Raw genomic sequence first — 16108 nt, 5'->3', positions numbered from 1 at the left:
GTGAGCCACCATGCCCGGACCTCTATTTATTTCTATATCTGTATCTACATATATATATTATAAACTGTGAACTCACACTGACAGCTCCAATTCCAATCCCAGCGTTTTATACCTCCCTTCTCTCACAGGGAAAAGCTGGCTCTGATTTTTCTCAGTATACTTATTTGTTCAGTCCTGTGTGTACAGCCAATTCCCCAGCCCTACTGAGCTGCTGCTGTTGTACTACTCAAAGCTGTCCTTGCATAGGCCACCATTCCTGCCCTGCTAGGGGCCTGCCAATGACTTTTGGAGAGAAGGAAGAGAGGGAACAAGGGAAGGAGGACAGGAGGGAAGGAAGCAAGGAGCCAACAACAGCAAAAAAGGCTTCTTAGAAAACAATTTACAACTACTGCCCCAATGTACAAGGAGTGTGGTTTATGACTTCGTCAGAAAAATGATGTCCCACAACCATACAATTGGCTTTACTTTATTTAACAAGGATAATGAAATAGTAGTCTCAACTCATATAAAATTACATGCAAATAACTAAGAAAAATAAATATCACAAAAAAATTTGAATTTACCCCTCTAGCAGCAAGTTCCATTTCAGTACTACCCCAGTGATCGGTCTGCTCTAAAAAATAGATCATTTCATCAAAAACATCTTCAAACTTCTTTGGATTCTGAAGAAGAAAACACACTTTAACCCTAAACTCAACTTTATAACAAGCTACAAGGAAAGTTACTCTTCAAATAAGTCTGGTAGATCTTAATTCTACTAGGTAACTGAACTAAAATACATTTTAAAGGTATACCAAATTTATCTGGTTTACTACTTTGCTGTTGCAACATTTTGCAGAAGCCAAGATAAAGAATGTCAGTAAAATGTCACAAGCAAACTATTTATTACTCAAATATGTATGCCTATTTTGGTCAGTCCTTAAAATGAAAATTTGGTTATAGCAGACATTATGTGAGGCTTTTGTTGCAGTTCTGCTTCTTTTGGAGGAACCCTAGTTTAAATCACTGAGTTTATCTGTCATGAGAAGGCCACGAAAGCAACACAAGACTTGCACTGGGAACTGCATGTATTAATAGTTAGTATCACCTTACATATACTTAGCACTTTACACTACTTAACACTTTATTCTTTAAGTTGCTTTCCCATTTATCATTTATTTAATCATCCTAAAACCCCTCTGAAATGAGGTAATATAAATATAATTCTATTATATAAATGAAAGAATTAAAGTTCAAAGGGATTGAGTCTGAAAACTAGGTGTGCAAATGGCTCAGGGAAGGCCTGTTTTGTTTTCTCATCATCTGGGCAAAACTTGCATAAAGTAAGGTGGTTCCTTACAGTCTGAACGAAGTTCTTGTCATTGCTTCTGCCTCATTCAACTACATGAAGATGAGGCAGTTCAATTTGTATTCCAGATTTCTGAGACCTACACTATTTCCGGTAACCCTCTTCCTGAACAGGATTGAGGTAATAAAAGGGGAGGCATTAGTAATAATAATAGTGATGGTTATAGCAGCAGATATAATGATAATTCTCACCATGACATTTACAGAGTTTATGGCAAATTGGAAATAATTTATGAGAAACAACTTGGTTGAAATAGTGTGGACTTTATACATAGTTCAACCCGAGCATAACTTAATGCCCTTTGCAACTATCCACAAAAACTTTTTCTTCTATCAAAAATTTAATGTCTTAATCTTCAGTTCAAAGGGTAAAAACAACTTTTGTAAATGGTAAAAATCTTGCCAACAGAACAAGTTTACCTTTCGTGCTTTCACAATTAAAGCTGATAAAATTTTCCTTCCACTCTCAGCGAGGAATATCCTGTTGGCTGATTCTGAAAGAATTACCTGAAAAAATATTCATTCCCAAAGAAAAAAGAGACCTATAATAAATGTGAATGGACATTCTACTTAATAGCACAAATAATCCTAAAACAGTTAATGCATTGCATTTCAACAGGCAGCTCACAGAGAAAGTCCTAATTTACTAAAATAAAAAGAACTCTTGAAACCTATAGTCAAAAAAAGATTAAAGGGAGTTAAATTTGAATTTAAATTCTGTTCAAAATCATATTACAGTCTCAAATAAATTTCCTATAGCCCCAAAACATAAAACAAATATATTCTTGTTATTTTCTTTTTAGAAAATCAATTTTATAATTGACTGAAATTAAATCTCAAATACACATTACTTAATAATAAGAGGGTTTTTATTTTAAGCAGCCATTTTTATGCTCCTGAAGTATCAAAATATCCTGTTTTGACAAAGTGTGGTGGGCCTGGGAATCCGTGGGAGAGGATAATGAAATATGGAAACAAATGAAGGCAAGTAGCAGGGAGGAAAAATAAGTTTAGTGGACTTTATATTTGTCATTAGGAATAGGGATAATGAAGAGCACAGAGCTGTCCTGTTTATTTGCACTGGACTCTACAGCATGAGGGTGGGGATGAGTGGCTGGGTGAAGTCACTTAATGTTAAAAAAATACCTGAAAAGCCTGTCGAATACAGTGAAGTTTGGCAAGAAAATCACTGTCTCCTAGGCACTCCAACATTTCAGTTCTATGTAATAAACAGGGGAGACAATTGTTAAACTACATTCAAGATCAAGCCTAGTATAAATTTGGATTCAAACAAGGCTTAACCTCAGGACCTTAATATAAAACATGTTTTTTCAATACTGACAGAACATGTAAAAATAATTTTTTCTTTACTTGGACCTAAAAACATCTTTTCTCCTATTCTCATAAACATTTTTAATAAGTACCACACAAACACCTTAATATCCTTCATAAACATAAACAAAACTGAAATGGTACCTCAGTACTCTGGAGTAAATTTTTCCTTCTTCAACTAAATGCATGGCTTCCTCGTAAAACGGGCAGTGACAAAGGGACTCCAGGCTGTAGGTATGCCGTACTTCTCTGTGTTCTGCAAGCTAAGAGCACAGTGGGTTAGAACAGAATACAGGCTAGGTGCAGTGGCTCATGCCTGTAATTGCAACACTTTGGGAGGATCGTTTGAACCCAGAAGTTTGAAACCAGCCTGGGTAACATGGTAAGACCCTGTCTCTACAAAAATCTAAAAAAATTAGTCAGGTGTGGAGGCATGCACTTGTGGTCCTAGCTACCCAGGAGGCTGAGGTGGGAAGATCACTTGAGCACAGGAGGCTGAAGTTGTAGTGAGCTGTGATTGTATCACTGCACTCCAGCCTAGCTGGCAAAGCCAGACCCTGTCTCAAAAACAAAACAAAACAAAAGCCAGAAAAGCAAAAAGCAGAATACACTGATATAAGAAGATAAACTATAAAAGAAAAAATAGGATTTTGCTAACATCAAAATACAATAAATTTGATTAAACCATAAAAACCATTCAATAGGATTTTATAGCTAATAAAATCTGAATTCATTTTATTTCAAAATTGAGTTGTTAAAAAGAGTAAAACTTTTAACAAGCTTAGTTCATTCTGAATCCAATTACTTAAATCCACAGAATGTACAGAAAACCAATACTGTATCTTTTTTTTTTTTTGAGACAGGGTCTCACTGTCACCCAGGCTGGAGACAGTGGCAGGATCTTGGCTCAATGCAGCCTTCCCGCCCAGGTTCAAACGATTCTCCTGCCTCAGCCTCCAGAGTAGTTGGGATTACAGACATGTGCCACCACACCCAGCTAATTTTTGTATTTTTAGTAGAGATGGGGTTTTGCCATGTTGGCCAGGCTGGTCTCAAACTGGCCTCAAGCGATCCGCCTGCCTCAGCCTCCCAAAGTGCTGGCATTCAGGCGTCAGCCACCGTGTCTGGCCAGCAATACTATATCTTAGAGTTCACCAAAAAGAACAACTGAGGACGCATTTTTTAAAAAGAGGAGGAGAATTTTATCATCCATAGATTACTTACAAGTATTATAACCTATGATTATAATAAAGCAAAACTTAGTACAAAAACAACAAAATAAGCTCAATGTTGCTATTCTAAGACATATTTCCTTGTATGTAGCTTTGATTGACTTTTGTATAACTGAAAGACAGTCGTGCTTTTGGCTAGCATAACAACTCTACATATGAAATTCCAATCTTCTGACAGTTCATTAAAAAACAATTGCAAACACTATAGAGTAGCCAGCTAAGCAAAAAAAAAACAACCCAGAAAACTTCTAGAAAACTTCTAGAGTGTTTTGTTTGGAAGAGACAGGATCTCGCTCTGTCACCCAAGCTGTAGTGCAGTGGCACAGTCATAACTCTGCAGCCTCAAACTCCTGGGCTCAAGTGATCCTCCTGCCTCAGCCTCCCGAGTAGCTGGGGCTACAGGTACGCACCACCACATCCTCTAATTAAAAAAATTAGGAGGGGGTCAGGTGCAGTGGCTCATGCCTGTAATCCCAGCACTTTCCAGCACTTTGGGAGGCTGGGGCGGGTGGATCACCTGAAGTCAGGAGTTCAAGACCAGTCTGGGCAACAAGAGTGAAACTCCGTCACGAAATAAATAAATAAATAAATACAATACAATACAATACAAGTTACAAAGCAAAAACAACAACAAAAAAAAAGTACACAGGCAACAAAGAGCACAATGAATGTAATGGTACCTCACATTTCAATACTAAAAACTGAAATTATGTCAAGCACTCTCTCAGACCACAGTGGAATAAAACTGTAAATCAACTCCAAAAGAGACCTTCAAAACCATGCAAATACATGGAAATCAAATAACCTGCTCCTGAATGAGCACTGGGTCAAAAACAAAAGCACGATGGAAATTTAAAAATTCTTCGGGCCGGGCGTGGTGGCTCACGCTTGTAATCCCAGCACTTTGGGAGGCCAAGGCGGGTGGATCACGAGGTCAGGAGATCGAGACCATGGTGAAACTCCGTCTCTACTAAAAATACAAAAAAAATTAGCCAGGCGTGGTGGCGGGCGCCTGTAGTCCCAGCTACTCGGAGAGGCTGAGGCAGGAGAATGGCGTGAACCCAGGAGGCGGAGCTTGCAGTGAGCCGAGATCGCGCCACTGCACTGCAGCCTGGGCGACAGAGTGAGACTCGGTCTCAAAAAAAAAAAAATTCTTCGAACTGAATGACAAAAATGACACAACCTATCAAAACCTCTGGGATACAGCTAAGGTGGTACTAAGAGTAAAGTTCATAGCCCCAAACGCCTACATCAAAAAGTCTGAAAGAGCACAAACAGACAATCTAAGGTCATACCTCAAGCAACTAGAGAAACAAGAACAAACCAAACCCAAACCAGAAGAAGAAAGGAAATAACCAAGATCAGAGCAGAACTAAATGAAATTGAAACAAAAAAAAAAAAATACAAAAGATGAATGAAACAAAAAGCTGGCTGTTTGAAAAGATAAATAAAATTGATAGACCTTTAGCAAGATTAACCAAGAAAAGAAGAGAGAAAATCCCAATAACCTCACTAAGAAAAGAAACAGGAAATATTACAACTGATACAACTGAAATACAAAAGATCATTCAAGGTTACTATGAACACCTTTATGCACATAAACTAGAAAACCTAGAAGAGATGGATAAATTCCTGGAAAAATACAACCTTCCTATCTTAAATCAGGAAGAATTAAATACCTCGATCAGACCAATAACAAGCAGCAAGACTGAAATGGTAATTTAAAAATTACCAATTAAAAAAAGTGCAGGACTAGACGGATTCACAAGAGAATTCTATCAGACATTCAAAGAAGAATTGGTACCAATCCTTTTGACACTATTCCACAAGATAGAGGGAACCCTCCCTAATTCAGCATCGCCCTAATACCAAAACCAGGAAAGGATGTAACCAAAAAACAAAACTACAGACCGATATCCTTGATGAACATAGATGCTAAAATTCTTAACAAAATACTAGCTAATTGAATCCAACAACATATCAAAAAGATAATCCACCATGATCAAGTGGGTTTCATACCAGGGATGCAGGGATGGTTTAATATATGCGAGTCAATGAACGTGACACACCACATAAACAGAATTAAAAACAAAAATCACATGATCACCTCAATAGATGCAGAAAAAACATTTGACAAAATCCAGCATCGCTTTATGATTAGAACTCTCAGCAAAATCGGCATACAAGGGACATACCTTAGTGTAATGAAAGCCATCTAAGACAAACCCACAGCCAACATAATACTGAATGAGGAAAAGTTGAAAGCATTCCCTCTGAGAATGGGAACAAGACAGGGATGCCCACTCTCACCACTCCTCTTCAACATAGTACTGGAAGTCCTAGCCAGAGCAATCAGACAGAACAAAGAAATACAGGGCTTCCAAGTCGGTAAAGAGGAAGTCAAACTGTCACTGTTTGCTGACAATATGATCGTTTACCTTGAAAACCCTAAGAAGTTGTCTAGAAAGCTCCTAGAACTGATAAAACAATTCAACAGTTTCCAGATACAAGATTAATGTACCCAAATCAGTAGCTCTTCTATACACCAACAGCGACCAAGCAGAGACTCAAATCAAGAACTCAACCCCTTTTACAACAGCTACAAAAAAATGAAATAAAATACTTAGGAATATACCTAACCAAGGAGTCCAAAGACCTCTACAAGGAAAACTACAAAACACTGCTGAAAGAAATCAGAGATGACCCAAACAAATGGCAACACATCCCATGCTCATGGATGGGTAGAATCTATATTGTGAAAATGACCATACTGCCAAAAGCAATCTACAAATTCAATGCAATCCCCATCAGAATACCATATCATTCTTCACAGAATTAGAAACAACAATTCTAAAATTCATATGGAACCAAAAAAAGAGCATGCATAGCCAAAGCAAGACTAAGCAAAAAGAATTCTGGAGGCATCACACAACCTGATTTCAAACTATACTATAAGGCCACAGTCATCAAAACAGCATGGTACTGGTATAAAAATGGGCACATAGACCAATGGAACAGAAGAGAGAACACATAAATAAACCCAAATAGTTTAGCCAACTGATCTTTGACAAAACAAACAAAAACATAAAATGGGGAAAGGACACCCTTTTCAACAAATGGTGCTGGGATAATTGGCTAGCCACATGTAGGAGAATGAAACTGGATCCTTATCTCTCATCTTATACAAAAATAAACTCAAGATGGATTAAGGACTTAAGACCTGAAACTACAAAAATTCTAGAAGATAACATTGGAAAAACCCTCTAGACATTGGCTTAGGCAAGGATTTCATGACCAAGAACCCAAAAGCAAATGCAATAAAAACAAAGAAATAGCTAGGACCTAATTAAATGAAAGAGCTTTTGGATGGCAAAAGGAACAGTTGACAGAGTAAGTAGACAACCCACAGAGTGGGAGAAAATTTTCACAATCTCTGCATCTGACAAAGGACTAATATCCAGAATCTACGATGAACTCAAACAAATCAGAAAAAAAAAGTCCCATCAAAAAGTAGGCTAAGGACATGAATAGACAATTCTCAAAAGAAGATATACAAATGGCCAACACACATATGAAAAAAATGCTCAGCATCACTAATGATCAGGGAAATGCAAATCAAAACCACAGTGTAATACCTACTTTACTCCTGCAAGAATGGCCATAATCAAAAAATCAAGAAACAGTAGATGTTGGTGTGGATGTGGTGATCAGGGAACACTTCTAAACTGCTGGTGGGAATGTAAACTAGTACAGCCACTATGGAAAAAAGTGTGGAGATTCCTTAAAGAACTAAAAGTAGAACTACCATTTGATCTAGCAAGCCCACGACTGGGTATCTACCCAGAGGAAAAGAAGTCATCATTCGAAAAAGATACTTGCACATGCATGTTTATAGCAACACAGTTCACAATTGCAAAATTGTGAATCAAAATTGTAGAACCAACCCAAATGCCCATCAATCAACAAGTGGATAAAGAAACTGTGGTATGTATAGATGAAGGAATACTGTGCAGCCATAAAAAGGAATGAATTAACAGCATCTGCAGTGACCTGGAGGAGATTGGAGACTATTATTCTAAGTGAAGTAACTCAGGAATGGAAAACCAAACATCATATGTTCTCACTGATAAGTGGGAGCTAAACTGTGAGGACGCAAAGGCATAAGATTGATACAGTGGACTTTGGGGACTTGAGAGGAAGAGTGGGAGGGGGGTGAGGGATAAAAGACTACAAATATGGTGCAGTATGTACTGCTCAGGTGATAGGTGTACCAAAGTCTCACAAATCACAACTAAAGAACTTATGTAACCAAATACTACCTGTACCCCAATAACTTAATGGAAAAATAAAATAAGAGATAATCCTGGTGCCTCCATATTCTGGGAAAATAACTTTATCTCCAACTTTCATGCTAACTGGTTGAATCTCTCCACTCTTTCCTTTAGAGCCTGATCCAACAGCAACAGCTATTACTGTTGCTTGCAATACTTTTCCTTGAGATTTTTCTGGAAGCATGATGCCTCCTTTGTGTGTGTGTGTTGTTTGTTTGTTTTTGGGTTTTTGTTTGTTTGTTTCTGTTTTTTGTTTTTGTCAGGTCAGCCAGACAGTAGTGCAGTGGCACAATCATGGCTCACTGCAGCCTCGACTTCCTAGGCTCAAGTGATCCTCCCGCCCATTTTAAAATTTTTCATAGAGACGAGTGTTCATTATGTTGGCCAGGCTGGTATCTAACTCCTGGACTTAAGTGATCCTCTTGCCTCGGCCTCCCAAAGTGCTGGGATTACAGTCATGAGCCACAATGCCCCCTTTGATTGTAGTTTCTGCAGCACACCTTTCAACCAATACTTGGTCAGGGTGGAAGAAACTTCCAAATGCTTGTCCTGCCATGACTCCTGACACTACAGCTTGTACTCTGCTCTCACACCCAAAACATTTTTTTATTAAAAACGAAGAGAGCAAATTAAAAAATCCACAAAGCTCACTGCTCTTATGGAGATTCAGTCATTTTACTTGATTCAATGTTCTCTGAATTTTTGCAAGTCTTTCATCCATTTTCAGAATTCTGAAAATTTTGTTTTTGACATTTTTTGCTTTGTGGAGACTTTTGAATGTCTACGCTATAATTCTAGAAGTAACTCTCAAGGCTTTGGTTTTGGTATTTCACATGCAGCCAGTGCTGTGCTAATGCTTTCACTTGATTTATTTAATCCTTACAAAAGCTCATAAAGTAAGTACTATTATTCACATGTTGCTGGGTGCAGTGGTTCATTCCTGTAATCCCAGCACTTTGGGAGGCTGAGGCAGGTGGATCACTTGAGGTCAGGAGTTGGAGACCAGCCTGGCCAACATGGTGAAGCCCCGCCTCTACTAAAAATTCAAAAATTAGCCAGGTGTGGTGGCGCATGCCTATAATCCCAGCTACTTGGGAGGCTGACGCAGGAGAATCACTTGAACCTAGGAGGTGGAGGTTGCAGTGAGCCAAGATCGTAGCACTGCACTCCAGCTTGGGAGACAGAGTGAGATTCTCTCTCCCAAACAAATAAATAAATAATCCACATTTTACAGATGAAGAAACAGAGATTAAATTAGCAGGAACTTACCCAGAATCCCACAATTAAATGATAAAATTTAAACCCAGGCACATTATTCCAGAACTTAAGCACCAAATTATACCCTTCCTATCAGCCTTATCCAAAGAGCCAAGAGATAAGAAGTTTCAGCATCAGCAATATTTATGATACATAAATATGTCCATTAGGCCAGATGCAAAAAAAAAGTATGATGAGATGACAGTATCTCACAGTATATATTCTCTAAGTAACATTTCCCCTCATATTTTAAGGAATATATGTTATGCTAAAGGGCAAAGTCTTCTTGAGGCTAAGAAAACTAAACAGCTTTTTAAAAATAACTTAGAATGAAAATTCTTTAGATATTAAACAGTTTTAAATTTTTGTACCACTGTCAAAACAAATAGGACCCACATACACGTACTATTAGTATTCTCTATTCTCTATTAGAGAAAAATCCTAAGAAGTAAACTGGGGGTCAGGTGTGGTGGCTCACACCTGTAATCTCAGCACTTTGGGAGGTTGATGTGGGCAGATCACTTGAGGTCAGAAGCTCGAGACCAGCCTGGCCATGATGGCGAAACCCCATCTCTACTAAAAATACAAAAATTAGCCGGATATGGTGGCACATGCCTGTAATCCTAGCTACTTGGGAGGCTGAGGCAGAAGAATTGCTTGAACCTGGGAGGTAGAGGTTGCAAGGTTGCAGTGAGCTGAGATCACATGACTACACTCCAACCTGGGTGATCGATTAAGACTCTGTCTCAAAAAAAAAAAAAAAAAGAAAGAAAGAAAACTAAACTGGGCTCCAATTAAACCCTCTACATGAAATAATTTCTAACAATAATAAGAAGACAATCCAACAATGGGAGATTCCAGAGTTGAGTCTTGAATTATTGATCTATCTTGCTTATTTGTTGGTTTGGTTGAAGTAATCATTTAAAGAAGCCTCCTAAAATAGGACTGCAGCTGTGAGAATATATCATGTTGAAGATTTGATACTTGCTAACATTACTGACTCTTCAGAGACAATGCGAGCTCAGAAACATTTATTTAAATCATTAATCTTAAACTTTTTTGGCCGGGCGCGGTGGCTCACGCTTGTAATCCCAGCACTTTGGGAGGCCGAGGCAGGCGGATCACGAGGTCAGGAGATCGAGACCACGGTGAAACCCCGTCTCTACTAAAAATACAAAAAAAAATTAGCCGGGCGTGGTGGTGGGCGCCTGTAGTCTCAGCTACTCGGAGAGGCTGAGGCAGGAGAATGGCGTGAACCCGGGAGGCGGAGCTTGCAGTGAGCCGAGATTGCGCCACTGCACTCCAGCCTGGGCGACAGAGCGAGACTCCGTCTCAAAACAAAAAACAAAAAAAAAAAAAAAAAAAAAAATCTTAAACTTTTTTAAGCAAAAAGAAACTCATTAAAACACTGGTTGAAATTCTCATTTCGGAATACATCACATAGGAAGAATTTTTCAACAAAATTCCCAAACATATTTTAAAAGGTTTTAGAAAAAAATTAACATTTAAATAGAGCTGAGAAGTTATTTCAGAAGCAGCGGTCAATAATGCAGTTAATTTCAGCTATGGAACATGCAATTTACTATTAAAAGGGGGTCTTTTTTTTTACTAGCTGAAATTTCCTATATATTTTGAAATTATTCTTCTCCCAAAAGGCTACATTTTAAAAACTCATTTTAATATTTTCAAAAAGAAAAGTAATACTGTATTTGTTTACACCAAATCATCATCCTACCTTTTGTTATTTCCCATATTTCACAAGTACCATAAATATGACCATAAAAGAAATCAAACAAGGCCTGGCATCGTGGCTCATGCCTGTAATCCTAGCACTTTGGGAGGCCGAGGTGGGTGGATCATCTGAGGGTCAGGAGTTCAAGACCAGCCTGGCCAATATGGCAAAACCCCATCTCTACTAAAAATACAGAAATTAGCTGGGTGTGGTGGCAGGTGCCTGCAATCCCAGCTACTTGGGAGGCTGAGGCAGGAGAATCACTTGAACACAGGAGGTGGAGGTTGCAGTGGGCCAAGATCGTGCCATTGCACTCCAGCCTGGGCGGCAAGAGCAAAACTCCATCTCAAAAAAAAAGAAATCAAACAAGTCAACAACAACAGCAACAATAACAACAGAAAAATAGATAATTCCCACATATGAAGCAACCAGTGAAAACTGTGTTTGGAGATTAGCTAAAGATTTCAAACATCCTAAATTACTTCTCTTGGGCCCCATGAGGTACAAGATGGACTGAGCCTTATCCTCCTTGGCATGTAATGACTTTGCTAAATTTGAAGTAACGTTTTCTAAAAGACTTAATCCAGACCAGGTCCTCTGAATGACCATGAATGAAATGTCTGAAGTTTCAAGATTATTACAAGAAGGGTCATGAAATAGGCTAAGTTCTATTTTAATGTGGACCATTTTATACATGTTTACATTTTCCTTTCAAATCAATCACCTAAAATTATAAATAAGACTTAAAGAAAGCAGGCTTTTACCAATCTGTATCCCTTAATAGACAATAGGAACTTAAAACAGCCACCCTCCAAATTGGGTCTTCAATGATTCTCTCACCCTGGTTACTCACATCCCATCCCACATTGAATAGGGCTAACCTGTGTAACCAACAGCACATTGTGGAAATGACAGAATGAGATTTCTGAGGATAGGTCAAAACAGTCACCACTTCCACCTTGCCCTCTCTTGGGTTACTCTCTCTGCAGGAAGCCAGGTGCCATGCTGTAAAGATACTCAAATAGTCCTATAGAAAAGTCGATGTGTGGGCCGGGCGCGGTGGCTCACACCTGTAATCCCAGCACTTTGGGAGGCCGAGGCGTGCGGATCACGAGGTCAGGAGATCGAGACCATCCTGGCTAACACGGTGAAACCCTGTCTCTACTAAAAATACAAAAAATTAGCCAGGCAAGGTGGCAGGCACCTGTAGTCCCAGCTACAAGGGAGGCTGAGGCAGGAGAATGGCGTGAACCCCGGGGGGCGGAGCCTGCAGTGAGCCGAGATCGTGCCACTGCACTCCAGCCTGGGTGAAAGAGCGAGATCTCCGTCTCAAAAAAAAAAAAAAAAAAAAAAAAAACAAAAGTCGATGTGGTGAGAAACTTAGGTCTTCTGTTAATGGATAGCACCAACTTTCCATTCATAGGAGTGAGTTATCTTGGGAACAGATCTTTCAGCCCCAGTCAAGCCTTCATACTTTTTTTTTTTTTTTTTTTGAGAGAGAGAGAGAGTCTCACTCTGTTGCCCAGGCTGGTGTACAATGGCACAATCTCGGCTCACTGCAACGTCTGCTTCCCAGATTCAATCAATTCTCCTGCCTTAGCCTACTAAGTAGCTGGGATTACAGGCGTGTGCCACCACACTGGCTAATTTTTGTATTTTTAGTAGAGACTGGGTTTCACCATGTTGGCCAGGCTGGTCTAGAACTCCTGACCTCAGGTGATCGCCCATCTCGGTCTCCCAAAGTGCTGAGATTACAGGCGTGAACACCACGGATGGCCATGCCTTCATACTTTCATAGAATAAAAAATTTAAATGATAGATGTAGCCCTCTCTCCCTTTTCAGGTTATAATTATCCTAAATATTCATCTTTGTCGCTTTGTATATTACTATTGGTGTATTTTTTAGGCATATCACTATTTTTTATTTTCATTTAAGCCAACTATGCTGTAAGCTATTTAGACAAGATGTATGATTCACATTTTACACTTTAATACAAATTTCAGAACGTAAACTATATTTTCTATTGTTCAAATCCATATTTTATCTGAAATACAATATTTATAAAACAAACAGCTCGTGCAACAAAACCAACGTTATTAGAAGAGTTAAATTATTTATTTAAAAAAAGGTGTTTTTAGAGACATGGTCCCACTCTGTTGCCCAGGTTGGAGTGCAGTGGTATGATCATAGCTCACTGTAACATCAAATTCCTAGGCTCAAGTGATCTTCCTGCCTCAGCCTCTCGAACAGCTGGGACTACAGGCATGCACCACCACGCCAGGCTTTTTGTTTTTTAAATAGAGACAAGGTCTCATTATCTTGCAGAGGCTGGTCTTGAATGCCTGGCCTCAAGTGATCCTTCTGCCTCGGCCTCCCAAAATGTTGGTATTACAGGCATGAGCTACCACATCTGGCCAAAATTATTTTTTAATGGTTGTAGTGGAGCCAATTTTCCTCATTATGTACCTACAGGGAATTAGCACACTCTTATGGTCCTGGAATACAACAAAGAATGTGGTATTGATAAGTACATACTATATATAAATTCAGCCAAACATCCACATCCAAACATCCAAGATGTAAGACTGACTTTTGATTTTAACCTAAAATTTTGAAAATAAATTTAAAAATGCCCTCCAAACTACTGGTAACACACTCCTTTATGGTTTTACGCAGCAGGTTCCAGGAGTTAGTTTTCTGTGCTTCCTTAACTCTTTCTCTTGGGGTAGCCATCAATCATCTTGTTTCTCAATATAGCTCTTTGCATTAACCTGCACCATCTGCCTGGCCAAGTACCTGTCTCTAGCTGACATTACAGTTTCTTCATTGTTCCTCTTTGCAAACTTGCTCACTGCCTCAGGTGGTCTCTCTTGTTTTTTTACCCTTCTCTTGCCTTTCTGTGAGTCTGTGTTTTGCTCCCAGTGATGATTCAGAATTAGAGGGTTTCTCCTGGTTTCTTTCTTTGTCCTTTGTCATGTTTCTCATTTTGTTGGATCTTTCTCGGTCAAGAAATTTATCCTTTCCCCTAGAACTTGGGCTGCTTTCCTTTCTGAAGATTTCTTTCTGAAAATTGAACACTTACTTCTTGTTTTTCTGTATCTCTGTATTTATCATTATTTTCATATCTTTCCTTCCTTTCATATGCTCTTCCTCTGCTTTGCTTTTCTCTTCTTTCTCTCCTTTCTCACTGTGTCAGTTTGATCATTTTGTTGTCTCTCTTTCTTGTTCTCTTTGGGAATATTTCTCCCCATCTTTCTCCCTTTTCCACACTCTGTCACTTCTTTCTCTTTGGTCCCTCGCCCTTTGTTTATCTTCCTGTTCATGCCTCTTCCAATGGGAATCTCTATGACCGGTCTCCTGTGCCTATGAGAATCCCTTTCTTTCCGGTAATCACGGTCAGTGTAATGGCTCTCCTCGTCTCTGGATTGCTTCTGTTGGTGCTGATCTTCCCTTTTCTCGTGTCGTCTCAACGTTCGTGATCCTTTCGTGTGGTGTCTGGCACTGTGCCCTCTTTCTTCACTAGGTGACTGAGAGTGGTTTTGATTACTGTGGTGCTTGGGGGTCATTCTCAGGAGTCTCTACGACCTTTTCCCTTCTGCAGTTCACTCTAGTTTCTTCTATTTCATCATCCTCGCTGCTCTTAGCATCAAAGTTACTGTCTGCATCTGGGTTTTCCTCTACTTTCACATCAGTTTGAAGAATGCATTTCTCTTGTGGTATTCTGTTTTTTGAACTTACTTCATCAGAGTAGCCCCTTGATTTCTCTTCCTTTATACCAGATCTGGCTTCACAAAAGCTACATTTAGGTACTTCCTCTTCACCAACTGCTTGATTTAATAAGTGCCTATAAAATCCACTGAGATCTTTCTGCTTGGTTACATCCAAACATACTTCCAGCACAGCAGCCCTCTTTTCTCTTTCTTCTTCAGCTCTCTCTTGCAGTTTTTTCTTATATGCAGATGTCACAAATGCCTCTTTATCATTAAACTCTCCCTTTTCCATTTCTCATTCTCTCTGTATTTCCTTTTCCATTTCTCATTCTCCCTGTATTTTCTTTTCCATTCTTTTTTCCTGTTCCTTTTTTCTGATCTCAACTGCTTTTAGCAAGTTGTGAATATACTTGGGCTTTCGGTCTTTCCCCAAAAGCAATTTTGGATTGTTTTCCTCCTTTTTTTTTCTGCATTTCATCATAAATACTGTCATATTCATACACAGTAGCATCTTCTGCAAGGGCCTTCTGGATTCCAGTTTGGTCTGTTTCACGGCCTGCTTCTTAGCAGCTTCTCTCTGAAGGCTTTCACTCATGGAGGTCTCATCATCATCATCAGAATCATTCCCAAACACTGATGGTTTTTGCAAAACAGGATGCAACTGCTGTGTTTTCTTTGGCAAAATAAGCCCATACTGCCTGCCCAGAATCACCATCTTGCTCCTGTATCTGCTGAACGTGGCCCTATTATCGGTGTAGTTTTTGGATTGCTATAAATAAGTGTTGTCAAATCAGAGAGGTGGATATAGCAAAAGCTTTCCAAGGTTCCATTTAGAGTACAAGTAGAGGTATCTAAATTTTTATTTTATTTTATTTATTTTATTATTTATTTTATTTTATTTTATTTTATTTTATTTTATATTATTTTATTTATTTTTTGAGACAGTCTCACTGTTGCCCAGGCTGGAGTGCAGTGGCACAATCTGGGCTCATTGCAAGCTCCGCCTCCCGGGTTCACGCCATTCTCCTGCCTCAGCCTCCCGAGTAGCAGGGACTACAGGCGCCCGCCACCACGCCTGGCTAATTTTTTGTATTTTTAGTAGAGGAGGGGTTTCACTGTGTTAGCCAGGATGGTCTCGATCTCCTGACCTTGTGATCCGCCTGCCT

General features: G+C 39.2%; 1 protein-coding gene and 1 pseudogene across 5 annotated transcripts in view; both read right to left on the bottom strand.

The window, feature by feature from the left end:
* The window catches only part of MIGA1 (mitoguardin 1), a 98928-nt gene that overhangs the window by 15329 nt on the left and 67491 nt on the right, over positions 1-16108 (bottom strand). For all 5 annotated transcript variants that reach the window (XM_063624153.1, XM_063624156.1, XM_063624157.1 and 2 more), the window contains exons 9-12: positions 2824-2942; positions 2494-2566; positions 1768-1854; positions 564-662 (exon numbers count right to left, since the gene is read on the bottom strand). In XM_063624153.1, the coding sequence (XP_063480223.1) occupies positions 564-662; positions 1768-1854; positions 2494-2566; positions 2824-2942 (378 nt within the window). The remainder of the gene's footprint in view (positions 1-563; positions 663-1767; positions 1855-2493; positions 2567-2823; positions 2943-16108) is intronic.
* Positions 13642-16093, bottom strand: LOC134733671 (nuclear speckle splicing regulatory protein 1-like; annotated as a pseudogene).

The sequence above is a fragment of the Symphalangus syndactylus genome, chromosome 12 (assembly GCF_028878055.3).
Source record: "Symphalangus syndactylus isolate Jambi chromosome 12, NHGRI_mSymSyn1-v2.1_pri, whole genome shotgun sequence".
In the NCBI taxonomy this organism is placed as follows: domain Eukaryota; kingdom Metazoa; phylum Chordata; class Mammalia; order Primates; family Hylobatidae; genus Symphalangus; species Symphalangus syndactylus.
Note: the sequence above shows the minus strand (reverse complement) of the source record. Positions and strands in the feature narration are given on the sequence as shown.